Genomic DNA, 27,732 nt, shown 5'->3' with positions numbered 1-27,732 from the left:
GCACATACTCTTGCACACGGTCTCTCTCAAATATACACACACTATCTCTCACACACACTCTCCTCTCTTGTAAACACATACCCTCTCTCATTTATGCACAGAGTTCATGCAGAATCTCAGGCTACTAATTAGGCCACTGCTGCCAAAAGCTGTATACCACCTATTCCAATTTCATGTCAAGTTGCACTTTAAAGCAGCAGTACAAATGCAAGCAATATTTGACTATTGCTTTGTTTTATTCCAGTCAGACTATTACAGCAATTCCAGGAACCCTGATGGTTTTATTGTTTCTTTTTCAGGTCCTCTTTCATCATCACTTCCCTGAGATCTCTTCAGTGGGACACCGATTAAACAGGCGGACCCTCTTTGCTTATTGTGTGGCGTAAGTGGAACAAATCGCACAAATATATGGCTACAAGTAGATTTGATCCTTGGCCTGGGCATTGAGACAAATGCTCTGAAGCAGGCAGCTGCTTCCTAAATTATGAAGTGTGAGGTCTGCACCTCATCTGAAGAATCCAAATGGAGAGTTTGAGGGGTGGAGCCTGGGCACAAGCATTCATTCAGATCATTACGGTCTCCAGTTAGTGGATCATTACGATCTTCAATCAATACAGCATGGAGTTGGAGGAACACAGCAGGTCAGGCAGCATCAGAGAAGTAGGAGAGTCGACATTTTGGGTCAGGATCTTTCATCACGATCTCCAGTTAGTCACTGCTCTGTAAAGTAGCTGTCATGACTGTGTACAATGCGGTTCACTTTGGAACAGAACGTATCAGGGAAAGCTCTTTAAAGATGAAGAGTGCCATTATCTGATATTATTCCACTGTCCCTGCCCCTTCATTGAGTGCCTAATACAGAATAAGCTGCTGGTAGTTGTGGCTCAGTGGATGTATCACTTTTACATGTGGATTGAAACCTCATGCCAAAGTCTTAAGCACATAATCCATGCTCAGACTCTGGTAGAAAATATCAAATAATTTATATATAATTCAATTATTTCAAGAAGTATTAGCAAAGTATTAAGTATTAGACCTCCTCCAGTGGTTTCCTGTGTCACAAACACCAGTCTTCAGCCAATTCAATTCATTTCACGTGATATCAAGAAACGATTGGAGGCACTGGATGCTTTGAAGGCTATGGGCCATGATAACATTCTGGCAATAGTACTAAGGACTTGTGTTTCAGAACTTGCCACTCGCCCAGCCAAGCTGTTCCAGTCCAACCTCCACACTGGCATCTATCCGACTATGGAAAATTGCCCAGGTATGTCCTGTGTACAAAATGCAGGTCAAATCTAACACAGCTACATAATACTCCATCAGTCCACTCTTGATTATCAGTAAAGTGATGGAATATGTTATCAACAGTGCTATCAAGCAGCTCTTGACCTCATTGCAGTCTTGGTTCAAACATGCTAAAAAGAGCTGAATTCCAGAGGTGAGGTGAGAGAGACGGTCCTTGGCATCAAGGCCATATTTGACTAAGTCTATCAACAAGGAGATGTAGTAAGACTGAAGTGCATGGGAATGGGTTGGGGGTATGGAGAACAACTCTCTGCTAGTTGGAGTGATACTCGACAAGAAGATGTTGGTTGTGATTGTTGGTGGTTAGTCACCTCAGCTCAAGGACGTCTTTGAAAGAATTCTTCAGCGTAGTGTGCTAGGCCCAAACACCTTCACCTACTTCATCAATGACGTTCCATCATAAGATCAGAAGTGGGGATGTTTGCTGAAGATTGCATAATATTCAGCATTATTTGCAACTCCTCAGATACTGAAGCAGTCATATCCAAATGCAGCAAGACTTGCACAATATCCAGGCTTTGACTGAAAAGTGCCAAGTAACATGCATGTCCCATAAATGCCAGGTAATAACCATGTGCAATGAGAGACAATCTAGCCATCATCCCTGACATTTGACGCCATTACCATCACTGAATTCCCCCCATTGCCAATGTCCTGAGGGTTACCAGTATCCAGAAATTGAACTGAACTAGTCATATAAATACAGCGGCTGTAACAGCAGGTCAGAGGCCAGGAGTACTCCAGTGAGAAGTCACATCTTGACTCCTCAAAGCCTGCCCACCCTCTGCAAGGCACAAGTCAGGAGTGTGATGGAATATTCCCCACTTGTATGGATGAATGCAGCTTCAATAACACTCAAGAAGCTTGACATCATCCAGGACAAGCAAAACTAGGTCATATGTTCTTAGGAAAAATTTATCACTTTGGTTGTGGATGTGGTTGGTCGTTTGCTCACAAAGCTGATTGTTCTGTGGTCTGCAGAAGTTTTGTTACCATTCTAGGCAACATCAGCAACCTCGAATTGAAGCATTGCTGTTGCGCTCCATTCTGAATTTGTATGATCCTCTGTTGTAGTGGGCCCTGTCACTTCAGGTTCTGACTTTTATAGCAGCAGTCTATTTCTATGTGTTTATTAATGGAGTCCTGTTTTGAGAACTAGGCCTCCAGAAATTCCCTTGCATGTTTGTTGTTCGCTTGTCCCAGTATGCTCACTTTGTCCCAGTCAAACTGATGGCCACTGTGTATTGAGACAAATGAATATTGGTCTTGTCTTTTTATCGCCTGCTGGTGTGTGCATGTATCCTGGTTTTCAGTTTCCTCCCCGTTTGTCCAATGGGATCCCATGCAGCGAGTGTAATAAACATTACATTGGACAAACAGGGAGGAAACTAATGACCAGGATACACAAACACCAGCTGGCAGTACAGAGACATGACCAATATTCACTTGTCTCAGTACACACAGACAATGAGTGCCATCAGTTTGACTGGGACAAGTGAACGCCAGATATGTCAGGGAATTCCTGGAAGCCTGCTTCTCAAAAGGGGACTCCATTAACAAACACATAGAAATAGACCCCGTATACAGGCCGTTGCTGAAATAACAGAACCAGAGTGACAAGATCCAACGCAGCAGAGGATCATATAAATTCAGAACAGAGCAGAACGCCAACACTTCAATTAGAGGTTGCACTGATGATGTTGCCTGAAATGGTTACAAAATGTCTGCACACCATGGAACAACTGGCTCAGTGAGCAAATGAACAATTGGAGCTAGAGCAGTTTAGGAAAGCTGATCATGATGGATGAGTTGTGCCAAAGGGCATGTTTCTGTGCTGTGTGACTCTACGACAAAGCAGCCCACTTGATTGGTCCCACATCCACAAGCGTCCATTCCCTCCACCTCCATCACCAACACTCAGTAGCATAAGAATGTACTATCTGCAAGCTACGCTTCAGAAATTCACCAAGACTCCTTCGACTGTACCTTCTAAACATTCCACGTAGAATCAGTTCCCACGAACCATCTGGCATCCTGACAGGCCAATTTAGAGCATTATTAGTGGAGGCTACAGGTTGCAGCACTCCTTGTTGTAAAAGACTGTCAATCACCTTGGCTACCTCCCCCTCTGCCTGTCTGGGGAAACCGTGTTGTCTTTGCAGTTTCGAGTCTGGTCCCTCAATTATCACCTCTTCCTATATATGCCCACAGTCATGTTTATGCTGAGCAAATACCTCTTTGTGTTTCATAATCACTTCTTGCATAGCCAGATCCTTGGTCATTGTTGGGGGATTGAACCAAAACTCTCCTATTGTACTGATCCAAATAACATAATTTCCTGTTGAGCTCAGACCCTTCATCAGCATGCCTCTGATGAAGGGTCTAGGCCTGAAACGCCAGCTAACAGGATGGTGGCATGTAATGGCGCCTAGTTTAATTTTCATAGGTTCAGTACTGTACCCCTCCCGTGTATGACCAGTAAGTCGACTTAAAATGGTAGTTCCTGTTGTCTGCCAGGGCAGTTCATTAAATTTTGAGGTGTTTATGGTTGTGCGGGAACTTCCGGTATCTCAAAGAAATACTACAGGACAGCCTCCTACCTTGTCATTGACTAGTGGTCTACCCACTGTGTCCCACTTTGTGTCGCAGACCCATGTTGGGGAGGCAGGGGTCTGACATCGTCATGCAGATGCCTTGTAATTTGGGCATGGGGATTGGCTAGTGTCCCTGGCATGGAGCAGAGCTTGCAGAATTGAATCTTCAGATGGGAGTTGGTGCCTCCCTCTACGATTCCTTGTTCCTATCATGTTCGGTGGTCTCTGTGGTTGCAGGTGCGACTGTGCAGGGGCTCTACATTGTCACACATAGTGTCCTGGGCACCCACAGTGGTGGCACCATGCTGGCTGCCATGTGTTCCTCTGCTGTACCCCTCTATCTCTCTCTGTAGCTGTGTGAGGTGGAGTTTGGTTCCTTTGATAAGGATTACCTTCTGTTCCTTCATTCCTGCATCCTGAACCCTGGTTGGAGGCTTGGAAAGGAAGCATTTTCCCTCCTTTCTCTGTTTTATGTATGTTTAGTTCACGGTCTTCTTCTTCCCATGCCCAGGACATTTTCCACAGAACTCGTGCCTCATTGCGAGTTAGCTCTGCAGGATTGAAGTTCTCACATGTCTTCCTACTCTCTTCAGTGGTATATGAAACTAAATTCCTAGCCCACTTAGCTGTGTCAGCCTCAGATAACTGACCTCTGTCTAAATCCCCATAGACTCCTGTCAATGTACCCACAAACCTACAGTTGGCAGTTATCCCTTCTTTTGCCTACATTCGTTAAGCCCGCCTATGAGCTCTCCTCATTGTACCCAACTGGTGTTGGGATTGCCTATCGGCTAAGGCGTCTTCCCCTATATTTAGAGGGGCTGGGATTGCAGACTGTACTGTATGTTTGAGCCTGTCACAGTGAGCTTTACCTCCTGTCTCTCATCGAACCCATGCAAAACCTTTAGTTGTCTGATCCTATAGAAGAATACATATGGGTCTGTTGCTGGCTGAAAATCTGGGCTCTTTTTGGCAATTTCTACTAATTGAGCTCCTGTAAACGGTGTAGTGTATGTTACTGCTGGGGCATCAGCGCCATCCCCGCCACCCGTCTGTCAATGGTAATCGGGTTCATCACAGCATAGGGTGTTTGCGGGAGGTGCTGAAGGGGCTGATCCCTCTGGGAAGGGTGGTGGCAGATCCCAATCCTCCGTGCACATGTCGTACCCCTGTGCTTATTCCCTGAGCTCATCCCAGTCTACTTCCTGTTCTTCTTTCCTTATAACATCCCCATATGCACATGTTATTGTGTTGTGGATTTTCAGTTAGGATTTTAACTTCTCGATCTCCTGCAGGCACTTAGTGTGGTCTGTGGCTGCCTGTTTCTTTTCCTTATCAGATGGCACATTCCCCTTACTGCTGCTTGTAGATCTACACATTTAGTTTTTAGCTGGCATACTTTACAGTCAGCAGCCTCTTTAATTGATACTGCGCGCTGGTCATCTTGGTATCCTTTCTCACATTGGGTTTAGGAATTGCCCCATCTGTAACAGATTGGCCTGATTTCTTTGGTCCTGCGCTGCACTTTTCCGTTGTAACTCTCTTTCTTTCTTCACGTCCTCTAATTCTTTACGAACCTTTTTCAATTCCCATTCAATTCCTAACAATTATCCCACTCAGCATATTATTGCTGTGGGTTTGTCAAGCTGAAAGCCCGATTCCAGTGATTATTTCATAGAATCCCTAGTGTAGAAACAGGCCCCTCAGCCCCACAAGTCCACACCCTCCCTCAGAGGGTCTCACCCAGACCCATTCCCCAAACCCACCTAATCTACACATCCCTGAACATTATGGGTAGTTTAGGCTGGCCAACCCACCTAGCCTGCACATTTTTGGATTATGGGAGGGAACTGGAGAATCCGGAGGAAAGCCACACAGACACAGGGAGAATGTGCAAACTCCACACAGACATTGCCTCAGGAGGAATTGAACCTAGGCCCCTGCTAACCACTGAGCCACCCTTGAATTTTCCTCAAATCCTTCCAGTATTATTGTCCTAGGGATCCTGGCCCAGTTTTATCATTACAGCAAAATTCTGTCCATGTTGACCACTTTTTCTTACTGATGTATTGTCTTAGGTTCTTTTCCCATACTGAACAACCTCCAAGTCTGGCGCCTTTTCCTGCCAGTTCTGATTAAACTAAGGGGTATATAGGGTGGATCAGACTAGGGCATGGCTTTCGCTATGTTCCGGTCCTAATCCCAGTGGCTCAGTACCAACGTTCAGTGTTTTACCCTATCTATCCTAGTAAGGAGCCCATGGATGTGCGCGTGCACACATTTGCTTGATTAGTAGTTAAACACATGTTGGCTTTATTCTTTAAAGAACAGTCTAATGTAGACCTTTCTATTCCCTTGATCTAATTGAATTCCTGGCTGTCACATGGGACTTTGTTCTCCTAAATCAGGCTCAGGCAAAATTTCTGGGAATATCAGGTTCTGTGGCATTCAATCTTGGAATGACAAAGTCACTTCTCATCGAGTCCCATAAGAGTCACTGATTTGTTGCACATAACCACACAGTGTGTTTAGCTCATATATCCCGCAAAAGACTGAGAGTCGACTCTTAATGGTAGTGGGAAATGTTCTTTATTGATTATAACACCATTAATACTATAATAACGATTATGCTACAAACTAACAATTAATACTACAACTCTGATAATCAATACTGTAAATCTCAGTCAGTATCTTGTACATTAACTTAACGTGCAATGATCAACCCTCACCACATGACACCTTGGCCTTGATCCATGTGGTGATGATCGTCTGGTCTTCCTCTCCCAGTGGCGCCTCTTCTTACAGTGGGTGCTGTTGCAACGATTCCTATCCTTGGAAGCCTCAACACACCTTTAGGAGGATCTTCAATTCCCACTAATGGATCAATCAGGAATCGAACCACCCCCCCTCCAGTTGACTGAACCCAATCAGGCAGTGCCATATGGATGGTGGGCTGGCCTTTGGTCCTCCATTTCTGAAAATGCACATTAGCCAGGCTTCCTCGGTAAGAGATAATGGGAACTGCAGATGCTGGAGAATTCCAAGATAATAAAATGTGAGGCTGGATGAACACAGCAGGCCAAGCAGCATCTCAGGAGCACAAAAGCTGACGTTTCGGGCCTAGACCCTTCATCAGAGAGGGGGATGGGGAGAGGGAACTGGAATAAATAGGGAGAGAGGGGAAGGCGGACCGAAGATGGAGAGTAAAGAAGATAGGTGGAGAGAGTGTAGGTGGGGAGGTAGGGAGGGGATAGGTCAGTCCAGGGAAGACGGACAGGTCAAGGAGGTGGGATGAGGTTAGTAGGTAGCTGGGGGTGCGGCTTGGGGTGGGAGGAAGGGATGGGTGAGAGGAAGAACCGGTTAGGGAGGCAGAGACAGGTTGGACTGGTTTTGGGATGCAGTGGGTGGGGGGGAAAAGCTGGGCTGGTTGTGTGGTGCAGTGGGGGGAGGGGACGAACTGGGCTTGTTTAGGGATGCGGTAGGAGAAGGGGAGATTTTGAAACTGGTGAAGTCCACATTGATACCATATGGCTGCAGGGTTCCCAGGCGGAATATGAGTTGCTGTTCCTGCAACCTTCGGGTGGCATCATTGTGGCACTGCAGGAGGCCCATGATGGACATGTCATCTAGAGAATGGGAGGGGGAGTGGAAATGGTTTGCGACTGGGAGGTGCAGTTGTTTGTTGCGAACTGAGCGGAGGTGTTCTGCAAAGCGGTCCCCAAGCCTCTGCTTGGTTTCCCCAATGTAGAGGAAGCCGCACCGGGTACAGTGGATGCAGTATACCACATTGGCAGATGTGCAGGTGAACCTCTGCTTAATGTGGAATGTCATCTTGGGGCCTGGGATGGGGGTGAGGGAGGAGGTGTGGGGACAGGTGTAGCATTTCCTGCGGTTGCAGGGGAAGGTGCCGGGTGTGGTGGGGTTGGAGGGCAGTGTGGAGCGAACAAGGGAGTCACGGAGAGAATGGTCTCTCCGGAAAGCTGACAGGGGAGGGGATGGAAAAATGTCTTGGGTGGTGGGGTCGGATTGTAAATGGCGGAAGTGTCGGAGGATAATGCGTTGTATCCGGAGGTTGGTAGGGTGGTGTGTGAGAACGAGGGGGATCCTCTTGGGGCGGTTGTGGCGGGGGCGGGGTGTGAGGGATGTGTTGCGGGAAATACGGGAGACGCGGTCAAGGGCGTTCTCGATCACTGTGGGGGGAAAGTTGCGGTCCTTAAAGAACTTGGACATCTGGGATGTGCGGGAGTGGAATGTCTTATCGTGGGAGCAGATGCAGCGGAGGCGGAGGAATTGGAAATAGGGGATGGAATTTTTGCAGGAGGGTGGGTGGGAGGAGGTGTATTCTAGGTAGCTGTGGGAGTCAGTGGGCTTGAAATGGACATCAGTTACAAGCTGGTTGCCTGAGATGGAGACTGAGAGGTCCAGGAAGGTGAGGGATGTGCTGGAGATGGCATTTCCTCGGTAAGAGTGTGAGGTGTCCCTTTGTTCCAGAAACAGCTCGATGTTTCCTATTGTCCTGGTAAATAGGCTTAGTCAATTGTACATTGTGCTGTCTGCAACTGCAGCTTTTCTGTCTGGGTCTGCAGCTTGTTTATTTCACTACCTTTTGTCTGGATATTTTAGCTAATGCTTGGCTCAATCTCCCAGCATGCTTTATTATCCAATGCTGCTATTTTGAGCAGTCCATCCAGCTACACCAGTGTAAATTTAAAAAAAATACATGTGGAACCCAGGAACATTTCTTAATACCAAATAATGGGAAACCTGATTTAATGTTTTTAACTCACTACAGTATTGGAAATCCTTGTGTGAGCTTCTTGTTGTTAAGAGAGGATTCCTTCATTTCAGGAACTCCCCAGAAACACCTCAGACAACATCTTTCGATTGCTTGGTGTATGAGTCTAACATTGTTGAGGAGGCCAATGAAATTATCCTGAGGATAGGTAAGTGTTTTGGGAATTCGTGCACATACAGCAAAAACAAATCGTCTTCATTCTTCACAGATGCAGAAAACAGCATTTGGTCTTAGTAGAGTCAGTTACCCAGAACATTGCTAAAGAGTGCATGCTTACAGAATGCTAAAGTTACGAATATGGTCTAAGTGGGTTTTTACCTTGAATACTTGTAGCAGATGGTTGACAGTACTTAACATGTTTGTTTCCTGCTGCAAGTTGAGTTGAAAGAGAAGAAAACAAAGTAAAACCTATAAATATTAATTAGACTGAGAGCAGTTCATGAGAGTTTTTGGACAGTGAGACTGTCTTGAGTAAACACAACTGCAGTCGATGTTTCCCATCTTGAATTTCTCTGGCTCAGAAGTCTTTGATTAGAGTATGAGATGAAGACAGTCAGACACATGAGAGATGGAGAGAAATGCCCAGACAGTTTGCTGTAGACTTCAGTCCATCTTGTGGTTCTGAGTGGAATTGGTGTGACTACAGTGTACAGAGTAAGTGGAACTCAGATGAAATGAGGAATGTTGAAACTAATCCCATTCCAGTAAACATAATGTACTTGGGAGCAGTTGGGATAAAATGTAAAACCATCAGAAAGACAGCCAGAAATTCATCTGTGGCTCCTTGGAACAGGATGCAGGAAGCTGTTCGAAATGGAGAGGGGGAAAAGGAGGAAGACACCAGAAGCACAATATGGTGTGTATATAAGAAATTAAATAATTAGGTGTGTGGTTAGTATGTTTTCTTGGCAAGGTTGTGAATCCCAAACAGTTTGTATGCTACCTAATGCCAGTTTAAGACACTTGTCAAATGGTTTGAAAAGTTATTGGAGAGAGGAGAGGGAAATCCACTCGTTGTGAGCTATTGTGAGATCAGCAAGTAGGCAACAGTAAACAAGGGGGTCTTGTTTGGATAGTACAGTAACACTGAGCTAAATGACAGAACAGGACCTCAGGAATTCTAACTCTAGATCGTTACCCAAGCCTTGTGCAAATCAGCACAGGGATAATCAGAGTAGGGAGAGGGTTGAAGTGGAAGAGAGGTTCCATTTCAAGGACACTGGAACCAGTACTGGAGCAGCTTATTGATCTGCGAGGGAGTTTCTCACTGTGATGGCCTCCATCAGGGATCTGGGTCCTAGCAGAATGAATCATTATGGTGGTTCTTTCCTGGAACAGGTTTCTGACCTATTGCAGAATAGGGTGTTGACAAGGAGTTTGAACTAGTGGGTGGCGATGATGACCGAATGGGGGAAAAGATGGTTTAGATGATTGTTTCAGAAAACACAAAGACATGGAAAATGGGAGCAGGAGGAGGCCATTTAGTCCATTTGAGCCTGTTTCGCCATCATTATGATCATGACTGATCATCCAGTTCAGTAGCCTGTTCCTGTCTTTCCTCCATATCCTTTGAACCCTTTAGATTTAGTAATGAGCCAGCTTTTGCTAACAGCCTAATGGGACATAAATATCTGTTTAATAACAGTCATAATATGATTGAGTTCAATGTTGTGTATGAAAGACAGAAATACAGAACCGTTATTAAGATGCTAAATTTTAATAAGGCCATCTTCATTGGAACAAGACAAAAATTGTCCACAGTAAACTGGGGAACTCTTAATGGGCAATCAGAGGTGTGTTCAGAAATGTATTTGTCATAACAGAACCATGGATACTCTGAAAAGATGAGCATTCTACTGGCCAGAAGTATGGCCATGGACAATTAAGTAGTAAGTGACAAGATAAGACTAAAATAACATGTGAAAATGCAAAAACAGGAAAGGGAGTATCAAAGAAACTTACAAAAATATCAGAATCAACAAAATTATTACAATTAAATCAGAAAAAATGGTGATGAGAAGAAGTGAGCCCTTGAAAATTGATACGGCGAGATTGTAAATGATAAAATAATGGCAGTCATGATGAACGATTACTTTGTGTCCATATTTACAGGGTAGTTAACAGTCAATGTGTCAGTTATACCAAGGAAATGAATGTTGAATCAAATTCACAAAGTTAGGCAGGAAAGCAAGTTTTGTAGGCGCTCTAAGAGCCTGTAAAGGGATATAGTTAGGTGAAGTGAGTGAGCAAATACTTGGCAGAAGGAGTATAATATTGGAAATATGAGCTTGTCCTCTTAGGGAGGAAGAATATAAAAACATAATATATTTTTATTAAGGGAGACTGCAGACATTTGCAGTACTGAGGGATCTGGATATCCTATGCATGGGTAACATCAAGTTAATGTGCTGGTACAGCAAGTAATTAGGAAAGTAAATGATGTGTTGATCTTTACTGTAAGGATAATGAAGTATTAAAGTAAGGAATTGTGGCTCCAAGTCCACAGAGACTTAATGAGATTATACCTGGTGTACTGTGTACAGTTCTGTTTTCCATATTTATAGAAGAATATAACGGCATTGTAAACAGTTTGAAGAAGGTTCACTCGACTGACGCCTGTGTCAAAGGTGTAATCTTGTGAGGAAAGTTTAAGCAGGTCTGAAGAAGGGTCTAGGCCCGAAACATCAGCTTTCCTGCTCCTCCTGCTGTGTTCATCCTGCTCTACACCTTGTATTTTTGGGTCTATAGATATTGGAGCTTAGAGCAATGGGTTGAATGTCATTGAAATGTATCAAATCCTGAGGGAATGTGACAGGGTGAATGCTGAGAGGATGTTTCCCCCCTTGGTGAGGACATAGTTTAAAACAAACTGTCTCCCATATAAGATTGAGATGAGTAGGATTTTGTTTCTCGCTCAGAGATTTGTTAATCTTTGGGATTTGCTTCTTCAGAGAGGAGTGGAGGCTGACTCAACAAATATATTCAATCGTGAGTTACACAGCTTATTGGTCTACGAGAGAGTTGAGAAACATGGGGACAGGAAGGAAAGTCTTGGTCAAAGCGACAATTGGATTGGCCATGATCTTTTGGAATACTGAGCAGGCTTGAGGGGCTGAATGGCCAGTTCCTGCTGCTGATTTTAATGATCTCATGAAACAAGATGAACAGAAGCTTGATTATGGTACTGGAGGAATTACTGGCACTAAAGAGCAACACATCCCCAGATGGTTTCTATCCATGACTGACCACTATGCTGCTGTCTAGAGCAGTAAGATGTGGAGGAGGGGACAAAAAAATGAAGCCTTTTTGAGAAAGTTTGTACTGAAACCCTGCATTTTAAACAAATCATTCCATAAATCATCATCAACACATCCAAGAGGGAAGAAGCTCCCACCAAAATGAGCCACTGTCACTACATCCAGGGAAGCGTGCCAAATCAAATTAAATCTCCTTAGCCCCGAGGAAAAAAGCTAGGACATCAGTTGGCTGGGGTTTTGGACAGCTGCGAAGCAATGTGTAGGGTTTGAATTTCATTAATAAATTGAGCATGAGCAGCAAATGTTAGCCTGAGTTTGATGGGGTCAAGCAGGGGATTTTGGTTATTTATGAATAAGTCAGTTATCTGCTTTTCATTAATAGAAATAAACATAACTACATCTGAAAAAAATTTATTAGGGTCAAGGTAAACATCATTTAATGTTTCACGTGTAACTTGTGGTGGGAGCTTCCACAATTCAACATCATTCACCAACATTATGTGGGAGCTGGACTACAGCGTATCAGTAAAAGCAGTGTGTTGTTCATTGCAAGCATTTTGTTGATGTTGGTGGTTCCCTTGTTAAATTTGACTTTGCAATATGTATCATTTCAATTTTATTCAAATGTACAGAATAATTTGAAGATTTTGCATGAGTAAAGGTAAATATTGTATTGCTTTCAATTTATTCTGTTTATGGAATGTTGTCCAGCATTTATTGTCCTTACCTAATTGCCCTTTCAACCAGTGCTTCATCTTGCCTGATTGAAAGCACACAACACCAGGTTATGGTCCAACAGGTTTACTTGAAAACACAAACTTTCTGAGAGTCAGTCCTCCTTCAAGTGTTAGTGAGAGAGGTCGTATCAGACACAGAATTTAAAAGTAAAAGATCAAAGCGTGACACCAATGATGAGGATGTAGTAAACAAACCTAAGATGCTGTTAAATCTTTAATCAGTTAGAAGGTTTTAATTGATTAATATGTGTATATATAAATCCCCAAATTCCTTTCAAATCCCTGTCCTGTGCCCTGTCCTGTGATCTTCCCCATGCCTCCACTTCTCACCTTCAAACGATCTCAAACCATAAACAGAATATTGTTCACAGCAAACTACCCTGTCTTCAGGACAACATCAACCACAACACGATACAATCCTGCCATTGGCAACCTCTGCAAGACATGTCCGATCATCGATGTGGACACTACATCACACGTGGGGCACGACAGATACTCATGTGACTCGGCCAATGTTGTCTATCTCGTACGCTGCCAGCAAGGATGCCCCGAGGCATGGTATATTGGTGAAACCATGCAGCCGCTACGACAACGGATGAATAGAGACCATGCAATATTCACCAGACAGGAGTGTTCCCTCTCAGTGGGGAACAAAACACAAATCTATGGGGTGAATTTGTATTTTCAGACATATTTTATTTTGTTCAAAAAGCACACAATTTATAGATAATTAATCAGTGTGGTGTTTTATAAATTCCTACTTTACACTCCAAACCAAACTAAAACCCGAACAGATTCTAAGCAAGGCCTGACCCTTAACATACATTGTCTGACCTAAAATGTCACCTCTTCTTCACAGTGATAAAATCTTTAGTTCTCTCAGGACCCTGACTTGAAAGGAATTTGGGGAGATACATGTACATATTAATCAATTAAAACCTTCCAACTGATTAAAAATTTAACAGCATCTTAGGTTTTTCACAGAATCCCTACAGTGTGGAAACAGACCATTCAATCTAACAAATCCACATCGACAATCCGAAGAACATCCCACCCAGACTCACCCCGCCCCTCCATTCCTGTCATCCTGCTTTTCCCCTGTCTAATCCGCCCTAACCTACACATCCCTGGCACAATTTAGCAAGGCCAATCCACCTAATCTGCACATCTCTGGATGTTCCTCTTTCCCCAACAGAGGAAGTAAATTTCCAAATGAAGCCTTTTAATTGATTGGAACATATTTCTGGTGTATTTTTAGGGCACTTTTAAAAAGTGTAATGATGAAGTATTATTTCAGTCAACTTACTCCTACCGATGGAGCCTTAAAGATAAATTTAAATTATGGAATAATCACCGTATATCTTGAGGTGAATATCTGCTTCGATCCCGCCTGAGGGAAGTGAACCTGGTGTAGCAGAGGTTGTGCATTATATACGCTGTATGCATACATTCAATTCTTTGCCAATTTTACACTAACATTGGTAAGAAATCACCAAAGACTATCTGATGGACTGTGATGTATAGAAATAATTTCTTGCAATATTTTGTTTGATGGTCAAAAAATACATTAATGAATTGACAATCATTAACAGTCTCTCAAAAAAGTATTTGAGAAGTATTCACTCACCTGAGTTATGCTGACCAGCTTGAGGGATGAGTTCAAAGATGACCAAGGTTTTAACAGGAACCAGTCTAGCCACAGCTGATGTAGCCAGTGTGCAGCACATAATATCAAAAACATTGCTGAGGTCACATTGGAGTGTTCACCATCATGAAGAGCAGCCATGGAGAAAATAGAGAGTGTAACAATTGAGGAAACCTGAGTGGAAAGGAATATCCAGGATAACAAAGTGTGGAGCTGGATGAAGGTCTAGGCCCGAAACATCAGCTTTTGTGCTCCTGAGATGCTGCTTGGCTGCTGTGTTCATCCAGCTCCACACCCCGTTATCTTGGATTCTCCAGCATCTGCAGTTCCCATTATCACTGAAAAGGAATATCGCTTGTTGTTGAAAACCAAAATAGAGCCATTACTCGTGGTTTACGTCAGCTAATGCAAGCCCAGGCCTGACCTGCTGTGTTCTTTCAGCTCCATTCTGTTTAATTTCTGACTCCAGCATCTGCTGTTCTTACTATCTCACTGTGACTTTTGTTTTCAATTATTAGCTACCACTGGCTCAGGTGATGAGTTCTTGCCGGACTGTCTGTTACCAAGGGAGCTCATAATCAACAAGCTTCACGAGGAAATTAATTAGCGATTCCCCATGACCCTTGTAGAGGTCATCACAGACAGAAACCATTTAGATAGAATCACAGAATTGTCCAATACAGAAGGAAGCCATTTGGCCTGTCATGTCTGCACTGGTTCTCCACGGGAGCAATTTACCCCGTGCCTCTTGTCCGCCTTACCCTACATTCCCGTAACCCTGCATGTTCTTCCTTTTTAAATTCTTTCTTAAAAGTCTTGATTGAATCTGCCTTCACCACACTCAAGAGTGCACTCTAGATCTTAGCAACTCTCAACATTATACAGTAATATCTCTTGGGCTGTGTCTGCATGGTGGACCTCAATATCATCCTGAAGTCTTTCTCTGGCGTGGGTAAGGTTTGTTCATTATCAATAATGTCACAGTTATGTTGCTTATGGCAATGTTATGTCCCAGTAGATGATGTTGTTTTCACCCTTTGTGATAATAACTGGCCAGTGTGGCTAAGTAAATTGGTCCTGATAGTACTTACTGCAGGAAAAAAAGCTGGTTATTCACTCGTAAAATAGATAGTGTGTAATTCTCATAAGTGTCAAAGCCACAACTGGTAAGCTTTTATCTAAGATAACAAAGTGTGGAGCTGGACGAACACAGCAGGACAAGCAGCATCCCAGGAGCACAAGAGCTGACATTTCGGGCCTAGACTCTTCATCAGTGCTCCTGAGATGCTGCTTGGCCCGCCGTGCCCATCCAGCTCCACACCTTGCCATCTGGTTAAGGTGATGTCACTTTAAGGAACTGGTAGTGGTCATGTAAAGAAAAACCTATGAAATCTTGATTTAAAATTTGCTTCTTAAAGCATGGTAAAAATTTGCCCCTTGGAATTGGTTGCAGTTGATTAAAGTTAATTAATGAAGAAAAAATTAAGTCAAAAGACATAATTTATTTTCTCCTTCCTCAAAATAATGTCGTATCTTAGCTTGAGGAAACAGACTTGAGTAAGAGTTTAATTTCAGTATCTTTCTGTTTAAATTATCATGTTTGGTGTTTCATTTTCTGGCCAAAGTCAATGGTAAATGTAGAGGAAAACTTGATGACTAGAGAGCAGCCCAAATAGCAGAATTAAAAGCCCTGTCAGCAGCACTGAAGTTAGCCAGGGGTCAGAGAGTCAGCATATACACAGATAGTAGATATGTTTTTGAGGTAGCGCATAATAATACAATAGCCTGGGCTTGGTGAGGATATTCACCTTGTCGGGGAGCCACATTAACACAAAGAGCAGGTTAAAGATTTGGTAGAAGCAGCTAAAGTGAGGCAGCAGTAAATAATATTAAAGCACACGGAAGGCAGAAACCTCGCAACAATGGGATAACAAGTATGCTGACGAGGCAGTTAAAATGTTTACTGAAACGGCACAGACATTTGAGGAAGTGCCAGTTAACAACAGAAGATGCACAAGGTCTTAAGCAGCAGTTATCAGGAGCAAATGAAAACGAGTCAGTTGGGATGTGACTCCTCTCAGGCTATTCTAGATGCCAATGAGATTTTGAAACCGCTTCAAGATACACCTGGTTTGATTATTGAACAATTCCCAGGAACAGCACAAGGCAGAGATGGTACAACTTATACAAGCTTGTTATTGACAATGATCAGTACAAGCTTGTTACAACTAGAGATGCGCCAGGTGCTAGCCTGGGTATTGGGTGAACACTTGAGGAAGTGGGTAGGGGAGAAGACACCCCAAACCACCTTAGGAGTTTAACTCTTGCTAGTAGAGTACTGGGTACCCAGGATGATGATAAAGGGGGATACTACATAGGAGCAGTGCTACACATACCTAGTCATGGGGATAATCATATCTACCTACAACGGAAGATTCACAATGTAGGCAAATACCATGAGGGAGTAGTATATCCTTATCAATGGTGTGAACTTTTGATCCCTTACTTATAAATTCTGTGTCTGCTACTACCTCTCTCACTGATGCCTGAAGAAGGACTGAGGCTCCAAAAGCTTGTGTTTTCAAATAAACCTGTTGAACTATAACCTGGTATTGTGTGGTTTCTGGCTTTGTTCAACCCAGTACAATGCCAGCACCTCCATATCCTGATTGAAAGTGACTCTCTAAATTCTGGCAGTGTGAAACAAGAGGCTAATGGAACAGTCAGCTGAATGTGTGCCTGGAAATCACTGTCATTCTTTCATTAAGGATAGACTGGCTGATCACCTTAACTTACAGCTGATCAGAGAAAGCCAGAATGAATTTGTTAAAAAAGAGGTCATGCCTGATGAATCTGATTGAATTCTTTTGAAGAGGTGATTAAAGTACCAGTCAGGGGTTTTTTCAGCTTGCTGAAGGCATTTGATAGTGTGTCTCATAAGAGATTGTTAAAGTTAAATCTCATGGAATTAAATGACTGATCTGGTTTAGACATTGGCTGAGTTACAGAAACTGGAGAATAGAGGTAAGAGGCATGTTTTCTAATAGTCAGGATATGATATGGTGTCCTACAAGGATCTGTGTTTCAGCCTCAATTATTCACTGCATTTACTAACAGTTTAGATGATGGAATAGGAAATCACATGATCAAATTTGTGATGGCAGCATAAAATTATAAAGCTATTAATAAATTAATTGAATAGGCAAAAATGGAAATCAATGAAAGGCAAAAAATCACTTCGGACCAAAATCTAGAAAGTAAGTCACTTGAAACAGTCACCTAATCGGTTCTGAGGAAGGGTCACCAGACCTGAAACGTTAACTCTTGTTTTTTCCTTCACAGATGCTGCCAGACCTGCTGAGCTTTTCCAGCAACTTTGTTTTCGCACTTAATCTGTGGTTGGTCTCCTAAGTGTGGAGACCACATTGTTCGCACACTGTTTGCAATGCAATCTCCTCTACGTTGAGGAGACCAGACACAGACTGGGTAACACCTCCATTCAGACTACAAGCACAAACCAAAGATCCCATTGGCCTGTCATTTAATTCTTGTCTTGTTCTGACGTTGACATCTCTGTCTTTGGCCTCCTGCACTGTTCCAGTCGTTAATCAATATATACATGAGGAGCAGTAGCAGCTCATCTTTCAATGGGGTACTTTTATAGTCTTCCACACTCAACACTGAGTTCAACGATTCCAGATCACAAACTTTGACCCCAAAATTGTTGCTTTTTCTCCCTTGAATTTTTAAAATGGTCAGCAGTTCAGCAGGCACATCTTTTGCTTCTTTGTTTCTTTCCATGCCTGTTTCCACTCCTTTTGAATAAAAACCGCATCCAATGGCTCCTCTTTTTGAAATTACACCTGAAGAGGTTTCTGGAAAGAGGTGAATTCGCCGTGTTCCCTGCACGTCAAAACGATTGATCTTTTCTTGACTGAAACCATGTCCTTCTGATCTTTCAGCTGCAGGATTCCGACACACTGAGTGGTTTGTGTGACACACTAATGGAAGTGGCCAGCTGGGTTTGTCACCTTGTTGTATGGTTACTTCATCTGATTTGATTTATGCTGCAAAGACTGCCTGGACATGCTGTGGTAAGAGAGGGACTCCTCGAAATCAACATCGAACATCACCAACAAAAAAGGCTGCATCTGACTCGGAAGAACCATTGCCATACACCAAGTGTGAATATGAGAGAGAGAAGGGCAGGACTCATTAGTGTCTCAACATATTTCATACATACAATGGGGCCGTCACTGCTGATGTGACAGGATCCTCTGAGTAAGGCGAAATAACTGCAGGTTTTAAATACAAAGCAGAAGGTTATCGAAACTGTTTCTTGTAGCCAGTGGAGTATGTGCATTGAAATTACTAGAACATCATTCTCTTGCTCTACCTCAGGACAGTGGCTAGGAAACCAATTTGCAGTATTCCCACGTCCACTCTTACGGTAAAGATTACTTACTCTATTAGAACTTCACATGATGTCCTTAACCTGTCTCCTCAGCTTGCAGTCCATTGACCAAGTAAGACTGTTTCAATAGCTGTCAATATTGTCTCTGATTGTAACATAATATAGTCTACCGTTTGACGCCCTTGTGGCAAAGTCTGTGGTGTTTGGTTTTTAGTCACATCTCAGTTGGCCACAGTATGAAAACTTCACATACCTACTGTAAAATGTTTCATTTTCAGGTAGGGTGTGGGGCCTAGTTCTGATGTTTGGTGTGGGAGTTAGTTGTAATGTTTCATTGGTTTGGGTGGACTTTTTTGAGGGTAATTATAATGTTTCACTGTTTGAGTGGGTGGGAGTGTTATAGAAAAACAATGCTCAGGGGCACCCTGGGAGCTGTGAGAAAAGCAGTATTTCACACCCCTGTACTGAAACCTGAGTGGGCTCCTCTCCAAAGTGAAGAGGATGTGGTGATAATGCGAAAAGGGAGCCTGCATCCCTTGCACTTTTCTTCAGTGCAGAGGGGCCAAGTGGCAACAGCTGAACCCATGGCAAAAAATTACATAGAAAGTAATCAAGGTCTTGGGGTGCAGCGGTAGCACCCTACCCCTGGACTATGAGGTCTGAGTTCTAGTCCCGTCTCCTCCAGAGGTGTGTTACAACATCTCTGAACAGGCTGATTAGGAAAATAGGTTAATTTTTTTAAAAAGGTAATCGGGGGCCCTCTTGTGTACTGAGGTAGAGTTCCTGCCCCTGGACTTAGAAGCCCAGGTTCAAGTCCTGCCTGCTCCAGGGTGTGTAATAACATCTCTGTACAGGTTGATTAGAAAAAATAGGTTAAACAAGATAAATAATCAATTTGAGCTCAGACTGAGGGCACAGTGAATAAAGGAATTGCTGGTTTCTCGGACTCAGCCACTCATTTGTAATGAGTTATATGATCTCTATATGTTTTTCCTTAATCTCACATTAGATGCAGGTGTCACTGGCAAGATCAACACTTGTTATCCATTCCTAAATGCCCTTGAACTGTTTGGGGATCCAGACCATATCAGAGGGCATTGTTGTGGGTCTGGGGTCACATGCAAGCCACACCAGGTCAGGATGGTAGATTTCCTTAAAAAACATTAGTGAACCAGATGGATTTTTTACAACAGTGGCTAAGTGGTCACTGTGTGAGAAACTATTTTTTTGAATTCCAGATTTTCACTAAGGTATAGCATTTGTCTTTCTTAAAACCAGTACAAAAAATAACTAATGGGATATTGGTCATTATCTTAAAGGGGTCAGAATATGAAGGAATGGAGGTTATGCGTCATCTGTACAGAGCTCTGGTAGATGCCACTACAGACAGTTGTGGACACTATAGTTCAGAAAAGATATACTAACCTTCGAGAGGTTACAGTGCAGATTCAGCAGAAGGACATGGGACATTAGAGTTAATTTACCAGGACAGTTTGCTTGAGTACAGGAGATCCCAGGGTGATTTAATTTAATAAATGTTCAGCATGATTAAAGAATTTTATGAAGTAGATAGAAACTACTCCCTGTGGTGAAGGAATTCAAAATAAGGGGACATGATCTAAAATTAGAGCCAGGTCGTTCAGAGCTGATATCAGGAAGCAAATGGAAATCTGGAACTCTCCTCCATAAAAGCTACTGAGGCTGAGGATTGATTTAAATTGTCAGAACTGAGATTGATAGATTTTGTTGGGCAAGGGGCTTTGACACCAAAGGCAAATAACTGGAGTTTGGATGCATTTGAGGTTCCTGTCTTGTGAAAACAAGCAATTGCTATTTCAAAAGACTGTGTTTGTGACCAATGTCACCACTAGATGGAACACTACAAGCACAACGTCACCTTCCAGTATTTCTGTGGCTGGTATAATAGGCTCCTGCTGGCAGGGCCTCATTTGGAATATTCCCAGCGATCTCACTTGCCTTAATGGAGTGTCTAAATTGAAAATTTGACACACTGGGAATATTACAAAAAATACTTGATTTTTATTATAAAACAGTTTGAGTAAGACATAACAAATGTCAAATGTAACCAAATCCTATGGCATCAGTATGTTACAATAACAGTCTGAAGTGTCAGCTGTAAAAAGTACTGTACAATATCACAAAAGGCCACCAGTGATTGTTGTATTTTGTATGTCAGTATTTGTCTGAAAGAAGCAGGATTCGATCCATCACCGAGGTTGTTTGTGCATGCTCATGAAGTGGCAGTCCATGTTTGGAAAACACAGTCCAATTTGAAGCAACACAAACACATTCTCCCCGTTGTCTTTGTGGGTTTCGTCTGGGTGCTGTGGTTTCCTCTCACAGTCTAAAGATGTGCAGGAAAGGTAAATCAGCCATGGGAAATGCAGGGTTACAGGGATAGGTTACGGGGTGGGTCTGTGTGGGATGCCCTTTGGAGGGCTGGTGGGCTGAATGGCATGCTTCCTCACTGTAGGGTTTCTGTAATTTTATTCTGTGATTCTAAGACTACAGGACAGATTTGTTGTGAGCTGATGTGATGGAATAGGGACAAAGGGCTGCATATTCTATTCCTGGTTAGGGTTTGTGCATGATCGTAACAGGATCATGGGGTGGCACAGCAGTTCAGTGGCTAGCACTGCTGCCTCATGATGCTAGATTCCAGCCTTGGGTGACTGTCCATGTGGAGTTTTCTCAAGGTTCTTCAGTTCCCTCCCATAGTCCAAAGTGTGCAGGTTAGGTGGATTGGCTGTACTAAATTGCCCATAGTGCCTAAGGTAGGGGGTAGATCTGGGCAGGAAGCTGTTTGGAGGGTCTGTGTGGACTCAATGGGTCAAATGACCTGCTTCCACACTGTAGGTCTATGGTCTTATGATCAGGCTATTTGGTCAAATAGTATGTTCCTGTTTTCTGTGCTTTTCAGTCTGTGTGTTTCTATTCGTGAGAGTACACGGGTTTGGGTGTCATTGCAGTCAGCAGCCGTTGTCTGTCAGACTATCTTCTGCTAAGTTTTTGCACATTTGGGTATGAAGGGGAGAAAATTGACACAATGAGCCATGTTACTCACCCATGATAACTTGCAATGCAGTTCTTCTGAATGTCACTGAACAAATTTCACTTGTCTCTAAGGGCTGAAGGGGAGGTGAGGCGAAGATCATTTTGTGCAATAAATATGTTTATTTGTGTGCTTCTGTTAGTAAAAGTCTCTGGGTAAGGGAAAGTAAAAGAGAATTCAAAAAAGAATGAAGTAATTAACAGAAGAGAAAAAACTTTGAAAGTTTAGAGGGAAAGGTGGGACTAAATGAGATGCTGCTAGGAAGAGTTTGAACACACAAGACAAGCTGAATGAGGTTCTTTGTTGTAACAATTCTGTGATTCTAAGTATGAAGACTTTGTGCAACACCCAATGTACAGTTTTGTGTTGTAATTGTAGGCAGCTAGCCGAAATGATCTTCAATAAAGGATGGAAAAAGGAAAATGTGTTTGCATTTAATAATATCTTGAACTTATGATACCATTTAGAACTTCAGCAGCAATTCACACTGCAGCCATTAACATACTTTTTAAAAAGTCATTATAATCGTACTGCATTCAACACAAGAAAGTGTGCCACAGTAATTCTCCCACAAACAGGGAGATAATGTGCTTTAGTGATGGATAAATATTTTAATGACTGATGCAAGATCTCTGACTCCAGAATTTTTTTAAATGAAATATCAAATGTTTCCATTATGACAAAAATAACCCCAATTTTTAAAAAATGTGCCAAAACAACTGCCATGATACTTAAGTTGTTCAAACAGATTTTTGAGAATTTGAAATGGCAATCAGCATTATTACAGGAAAGCTCAAGCAGGTTTGACAAGTACTGGATGACAGGATATGGTGGATCATGTTATTAACCAGTCATCTCTGCAGTACCAAGACCAATGATAATTGAGACTTGTATTTTCCTGGGATTACTCCACTGAGAGAAGGGGATAATTGCTGCTGTCCTGGAAGAAAGCTGTCAAGCAATCTCTATGTCATGAATTTCATCTTCTCTGATATTAATTTGAGTCTGGAGCCAAGTAAGGAGATCTCCAGGCATAGGCATCCTGCAACTGTGATTTGTTAGTGAATATCACTGCTCAGAGATTGATGTGAAACTGCTAGGAATTTGAAAAACAAAAATTAACTAATAAATTGTGAAAAGTGAGTAGTTGCTTTGTCTTGTGATTTGCAAAAAGGTAACCATCAGTATTAGTAAGGTTTGTTGATAGTGGTAAGACCGGTGGTTTTTGGAAAAGCTTTGTTAGCATAGGTAACATTAGTAACAGTAAGTTTGATTAGCAGTATCAAGGTTATTAATTTTAAATAAAACAGCCAGCTTGCACCATCCTTGGGAGTACGTTCTGTGAGTGCCCTAGATGTCCATTTGTGATGAGAGTTGTCATTGTGATTAGAAAGAATTGTGATGTGATTAAGCGTGGTAGGCACCCAAACAAGGATTTTCACAGGGCAAAACCAGAAAGTAAATATTCTATATTTCTTAAAACTTTAACTGATGGTACATAAAGATTATAGAACATAGAACATTACAGCACAGTACAGGCCCTTCAGCCCTCGATGCTGTGCCGACCTGTCATACCGATCTGAAGCCCATCTAACCTACACTATTCCATACACGTCCATATGCTTGTCCAATGATGACTTAAATGTACTTAAAGTTGGCGAATCTACTACCGTTGCAGGCAAAGCGTTCCATTCCCTTACTACTGAGTAAAGAAACTACCTCTGACATCTGTCCTATATCTTTCACCCCTCAATTTAAAGCTGTGCCCCCTCGTGCTCGCCGTCACCATCCTAGGAAAAAACCTCTCCCTATCCACCCTGTCTAACCCTCTGATTATTTTATATGTCTCAATTAAGTCACCTCTCAACCTTCTCTCTAACGAAAACAGCCTCAAGTCCCTCAGCCTTTCCTCGTAAGACCTTCCCTCCATACCAGGCAACATCCTAGTGAATCTCCTCTGCACCCTTTCCAAAGCTTCCACATCCTTCTTACAATGCGGTGACCAGAACTGTACGCAATACTCCAAGTAAGTGTGGCCGCACCAGAGTTTAGTACAGCTGCAGCATAACCTCATGGTTCTGGAACTCGATCCGTCTATTAATAGAAGCTAAAACACTGTATGCCTTCTTAACAGCCCTGTCAACCTGGGTGGCAACTCTCAAGGATCTGTGTACATGGACACCGAGATCTCTCTGCTCATCTACACTACCAAGAATCTTACCATTAGCCCAGTACTTTGCCTTCCAGTTACTCTTACCAAAGTGCATCACCTCACACTTGTCCATATTAAACTCCATTTGCCACCTCTCAGCCCAGCTCTGCAACTACCAGCATCCTTCGTCACTATCCACAGCTCCACCGACCTTAGTGTCGTCTGCAAATTTACTAACCCATCCTTCTACGCCCTCAGCCAGGTCATTTATAAAAATGACAAACAGCAGTGGACCCAACACCGGCCCTTGCGGTACACCACTAGTAACTGGTCTCCAGGATGAACATTTCCCATCAACTGCCACCCTCTTCTTTCAGCAAAGCCAATTTCCGATCCAAACTGCTATATCTCCCACAGTCCCATTCCTCGGTATTTTGTACAATAACCTACTGTGGGGAACCTTATCGAACGCCTTGCTGAAATCCACATATACCACATCAACTGGTTTACTCTCATCTACCTGCTTGGTCACCTTCTCAAAGAACTCAATAAGGTTTGTGAGGCACGACCTACCCTTCACAAAACCAGGCTGACTATCCCTAATCAATTTATTCTTTTCTAGATGATTATAAATCCTATCTCTTACAACCTTTTCCAACAACTGAGGTAGGGCTCACTGGTCTATAGTTACCAGGGTTGTCTCTACTCCCCTTCTTGAACAGGGGAACCACATTTGCTATGCTCTGGTCTGGCACTATTCCTGTAGACAATGACGAGTTAAAGATCAATGCCAAAGGCTCGGCAATCTCCTCCCTGGCTTCCCAGAGGATCCTAGGATAAATCCCATCCGGCCCAGGGGACTTGTCTATCTTCACACTCTGTAGGATTTCTAATACCTCTTCCTTGTGAACCTCACCCAACCTAAACATCCCTGGACAATATGGGCAATTTAGCATAGCCAGTCCACCTACCCAGCACATCTTTCGATTGTGGGAGGAAACCCAGGCAGACTGTCATCCAGCCAAGAGCCTTTCTCTTCAATGACCTGTTTCAGATCAGTAATGATTTGAAGGAAAAGTCATGAAATCTTGCGGAATAAGTCTGAACTTGTTTGTGGGAATAATTCTTTAGTCACCTACCAGTCATTATTAACCATTTCATTAGCCAAGAAAAGATTTGCAGCTTGCAGCAAATGAAATGTAATAATTGTGCAGTTTTAAAATCTTTTTATTGACTAGATCAATTCAATTAGCAAATATGATTTTGAAGAATGTTTGAGAGATCTTCCTGGAACATTGTGCAAATAACTAGGCATAAAGCTAATTTAGATCTAGAATTGCACAATGTTACAGGATAAATTAGTAATCGTAAAGGATCATCGGGGAAAGGCAACCTTAATACAATTTAAGTATAAAAGCAACATATTCCAGGCTACAAGATGTTAAATTAAACAAAGCCAGAAGAACATGTGAAAAGGATGCAGTCAGCATCAACTGGGAAAGTGGACAAAAGGATGATGTGGAAGTAGTGCCAGATAGAATGGAGAAAGGAGATTAGTCAGCAGTTATAAGTAAAGCAATAATTAACAATAGATGCTTAATGAATTTAGGAACATTGTTAATTAACTCAAACCGTTTAGTGAATATCACTGCTTAGGGATTGATGTGAAACTCCTGGGAGTTTGAAAAGCAAAAATTAACTGTAATAAATTGTGAAAAGAGAGTAGTTGCTTTGTCTTGTGATTTGCAAAAAGGTAACCATCAGTATTAGTAAGGTTTCTTGATAGTAGTACAGACTACTTTTTGGCATAGGTAACATTAGGAACAGTAAGTTTAATTAGCAGTATGAAGAGATTATTAATTTTAAATAGAACAGCCAGCTTGCTCTATCCTTGCTAATATGTTCTACATGAGTGCCTGAGATGTCTGTTTGTGCTGAAAGAGTTGTCATTTGCAGCAGCTTGAGCTCCAGTATCAAAACCTAAGTAGCAGCTGGTGTCACAGTAGTGGATCTGTGAGGTTTAGAACATACCACTTTTGTAGATGTGGCAGCTTAAATGTATGCCAGGAGAGGGGGAATGCATACCCATCATAGAATCCCAACAGCATGGAAGCAGGCCATTCAGTCCAAGTCCACACCAACCCACTGAAGAGCAGCCCGACCTCACCTACCTCATCCCCTGAACCAGCACACCTTTCAAACATGGAGGATACTGAAGCACCCAGAGGAATCCCAAACAGACACATGGAAGAATGTACAAACTCTACATGTTCAGTTGCCCGAGGGTGTACATCAGTCAGAGAAGTATTACAGTAATCCCCTGAAGGTATCCGACTTTCCAGTCAGCATTCAGTTCTGAAAACTGATTGTTTGTCTCGGGAGCACAGCCAGAGCCAAACCTATAGAACAAGGCATAACTTTATACGACCTCACAAAGGCAGCTAGAAAATCCATAAAGATAAGATTTGAGTTGGGGGAACACATGGATGATTTTGCTGCTGCAGACTTGAATCAAAGATGATGTGTTGCCTCCCTAGAAACAAGGTCAAGGATGTCACAGCTGCAGACCACCCTCAAGATGAAGAGGATGAAGCAGTCATTTTGGTACAAAAGACAGGCAAGTCCAGCAGACAGAATTCAGGGAGCTAGGCAAGAAGTTAGCATGATCAACCTCAAGATTAGAATTTTCCAAGTGACTCATAAGAAAATCATGTTTGAGTAACTTGGGAGATTTTTGAGAAGGTAATGGGGGTTGGTCATGGCAATAATGTGTAACATGTACATGGACCTCCAAAAGGCAATTGATACTACACAACAGACATATAAAGGTAAAGCTCATGGAATAAAAGGGTCAGCAGTAACATGGATGCAAAATTGGCTGTGGCAAGAAAGTGTTTTTTTTCCATGCTATAAATTAAATCTAAAGATCTTGGTGTACAGGGTACAATTTTAAAAAATGTAGATGGTACTTGGAAGTACTGTTTACTGAGCACAGTGTAGAAATTAAAAGGATAGACATGTTGATTAACTGGTTGGATAGCAGGTAACGAGGTGATACATTTTACTAGGAAGAACATGGAGACACCATATAAAGGGTACAACTCTTAAAAACAGTGCAGCAGCAGCTGTGGGTATGGTTTGTGCAGTAAAGGTTGAAAGATGTTATTAAAACCATAAGATATAGGAACATTAGGCCATTCAGCCACTCAAGTTTGATCCACCATTCAAATGGATAATAGCTGATCTGATATTCTTGCCTACTTTGCTGCCCTTTTCCCAGAACCCTCGATTCCCCTACTGATCAAGGATTTCTCAGCCTTAATGAGGCACAAGGTCTTCCGCCACCCCCAGCACTCTGTGGCAAGGAGTTTCAAAGACTCGTGATCCTCAAGACGACATTCTTCATTTCATTAATCAGACTATCTTCTCCTTTAATTTGTTTTCCCCAGAAGCATCTGTTCAATAAATCATGTCTTTTCAGATACAAAACTGGTGTTGAGAAATTAATTATTCATTAAATCTGGAATTGGTCATTTAAAAAGTCTCATTAGGAACCATTGGGAATTGTTCTCAATGACAACTTTAGTGTTGTGAATAGAGCTAGAAAGGTTGAATGGTTTGGTTGTCTTCATGTTGTAATAACTCATAACCTGTTTAACCCTTACTCCTAAGAAAACCCCTCCATATTAAGGATCATCTTCCTGAACCTTTTCTAAACTGCCTCCATTGAAATATTTCCTTAAGGGGACCAAAACTG

General features: G+C 42.5%; 1 protein-coding gene across 4 annotated transcripts in view; it reads left to right on the top strand.

The window, feature by feature from the left end:
• Positions 1-27,464, top strand: part of si:ch211-250n8.1 (uncharacterized) — a 98,224-nt gene extending 70,760 nt beyond the window's left edge. For 3 of the 4 annotated variants that reach the window (XM_048555354.2, XM_048555352.2, XM_048555355.1), the window contains 3 exons: positions 300-382; positions 8,751-8,845; positions 27,256-27,464. In XM_048555354.2, coding sequence (XP_048411311.1) covers positions 300-382; positions 8,751-8,845; positions 27,256-27,359 — 282 coding nt within the window. In that variant the 3' untranslated portion in view covers positions 27,360-27,464. Of the gene's footprint in view, positions 1-299; positions 383-8,750; positions 8,846-18,298; positions 22,153-27,255 lie in introns of those variants that run through there. The other variant, XM_048555353.2, reaches the window with a different exon arrangement.
• Positions 27,465-27,732: the final 268 nt, after the last annotated feature.

This window comes from Stegostoma tigrinum, chromosome 22 (genome assembly GCF_030684315.1).
Source record: "Stegostoma tigrinum isolate sSteTig4 chromosome 22, sSteTig4.hap1, whole genome shotgun sequence".
Lineage (NCBI taxonomy): Eukaryota > Metazoa > Chordata > Chondrichthyes > Orectolobiformes > Stegostomatidae > Stegostoma > Stegostoma tigrinum.
The sequence above is the reverse complement of the archived record's forward strand: the minus strand, read 5'-3'. Positions and strand labels throughout refer to the sequence as shown.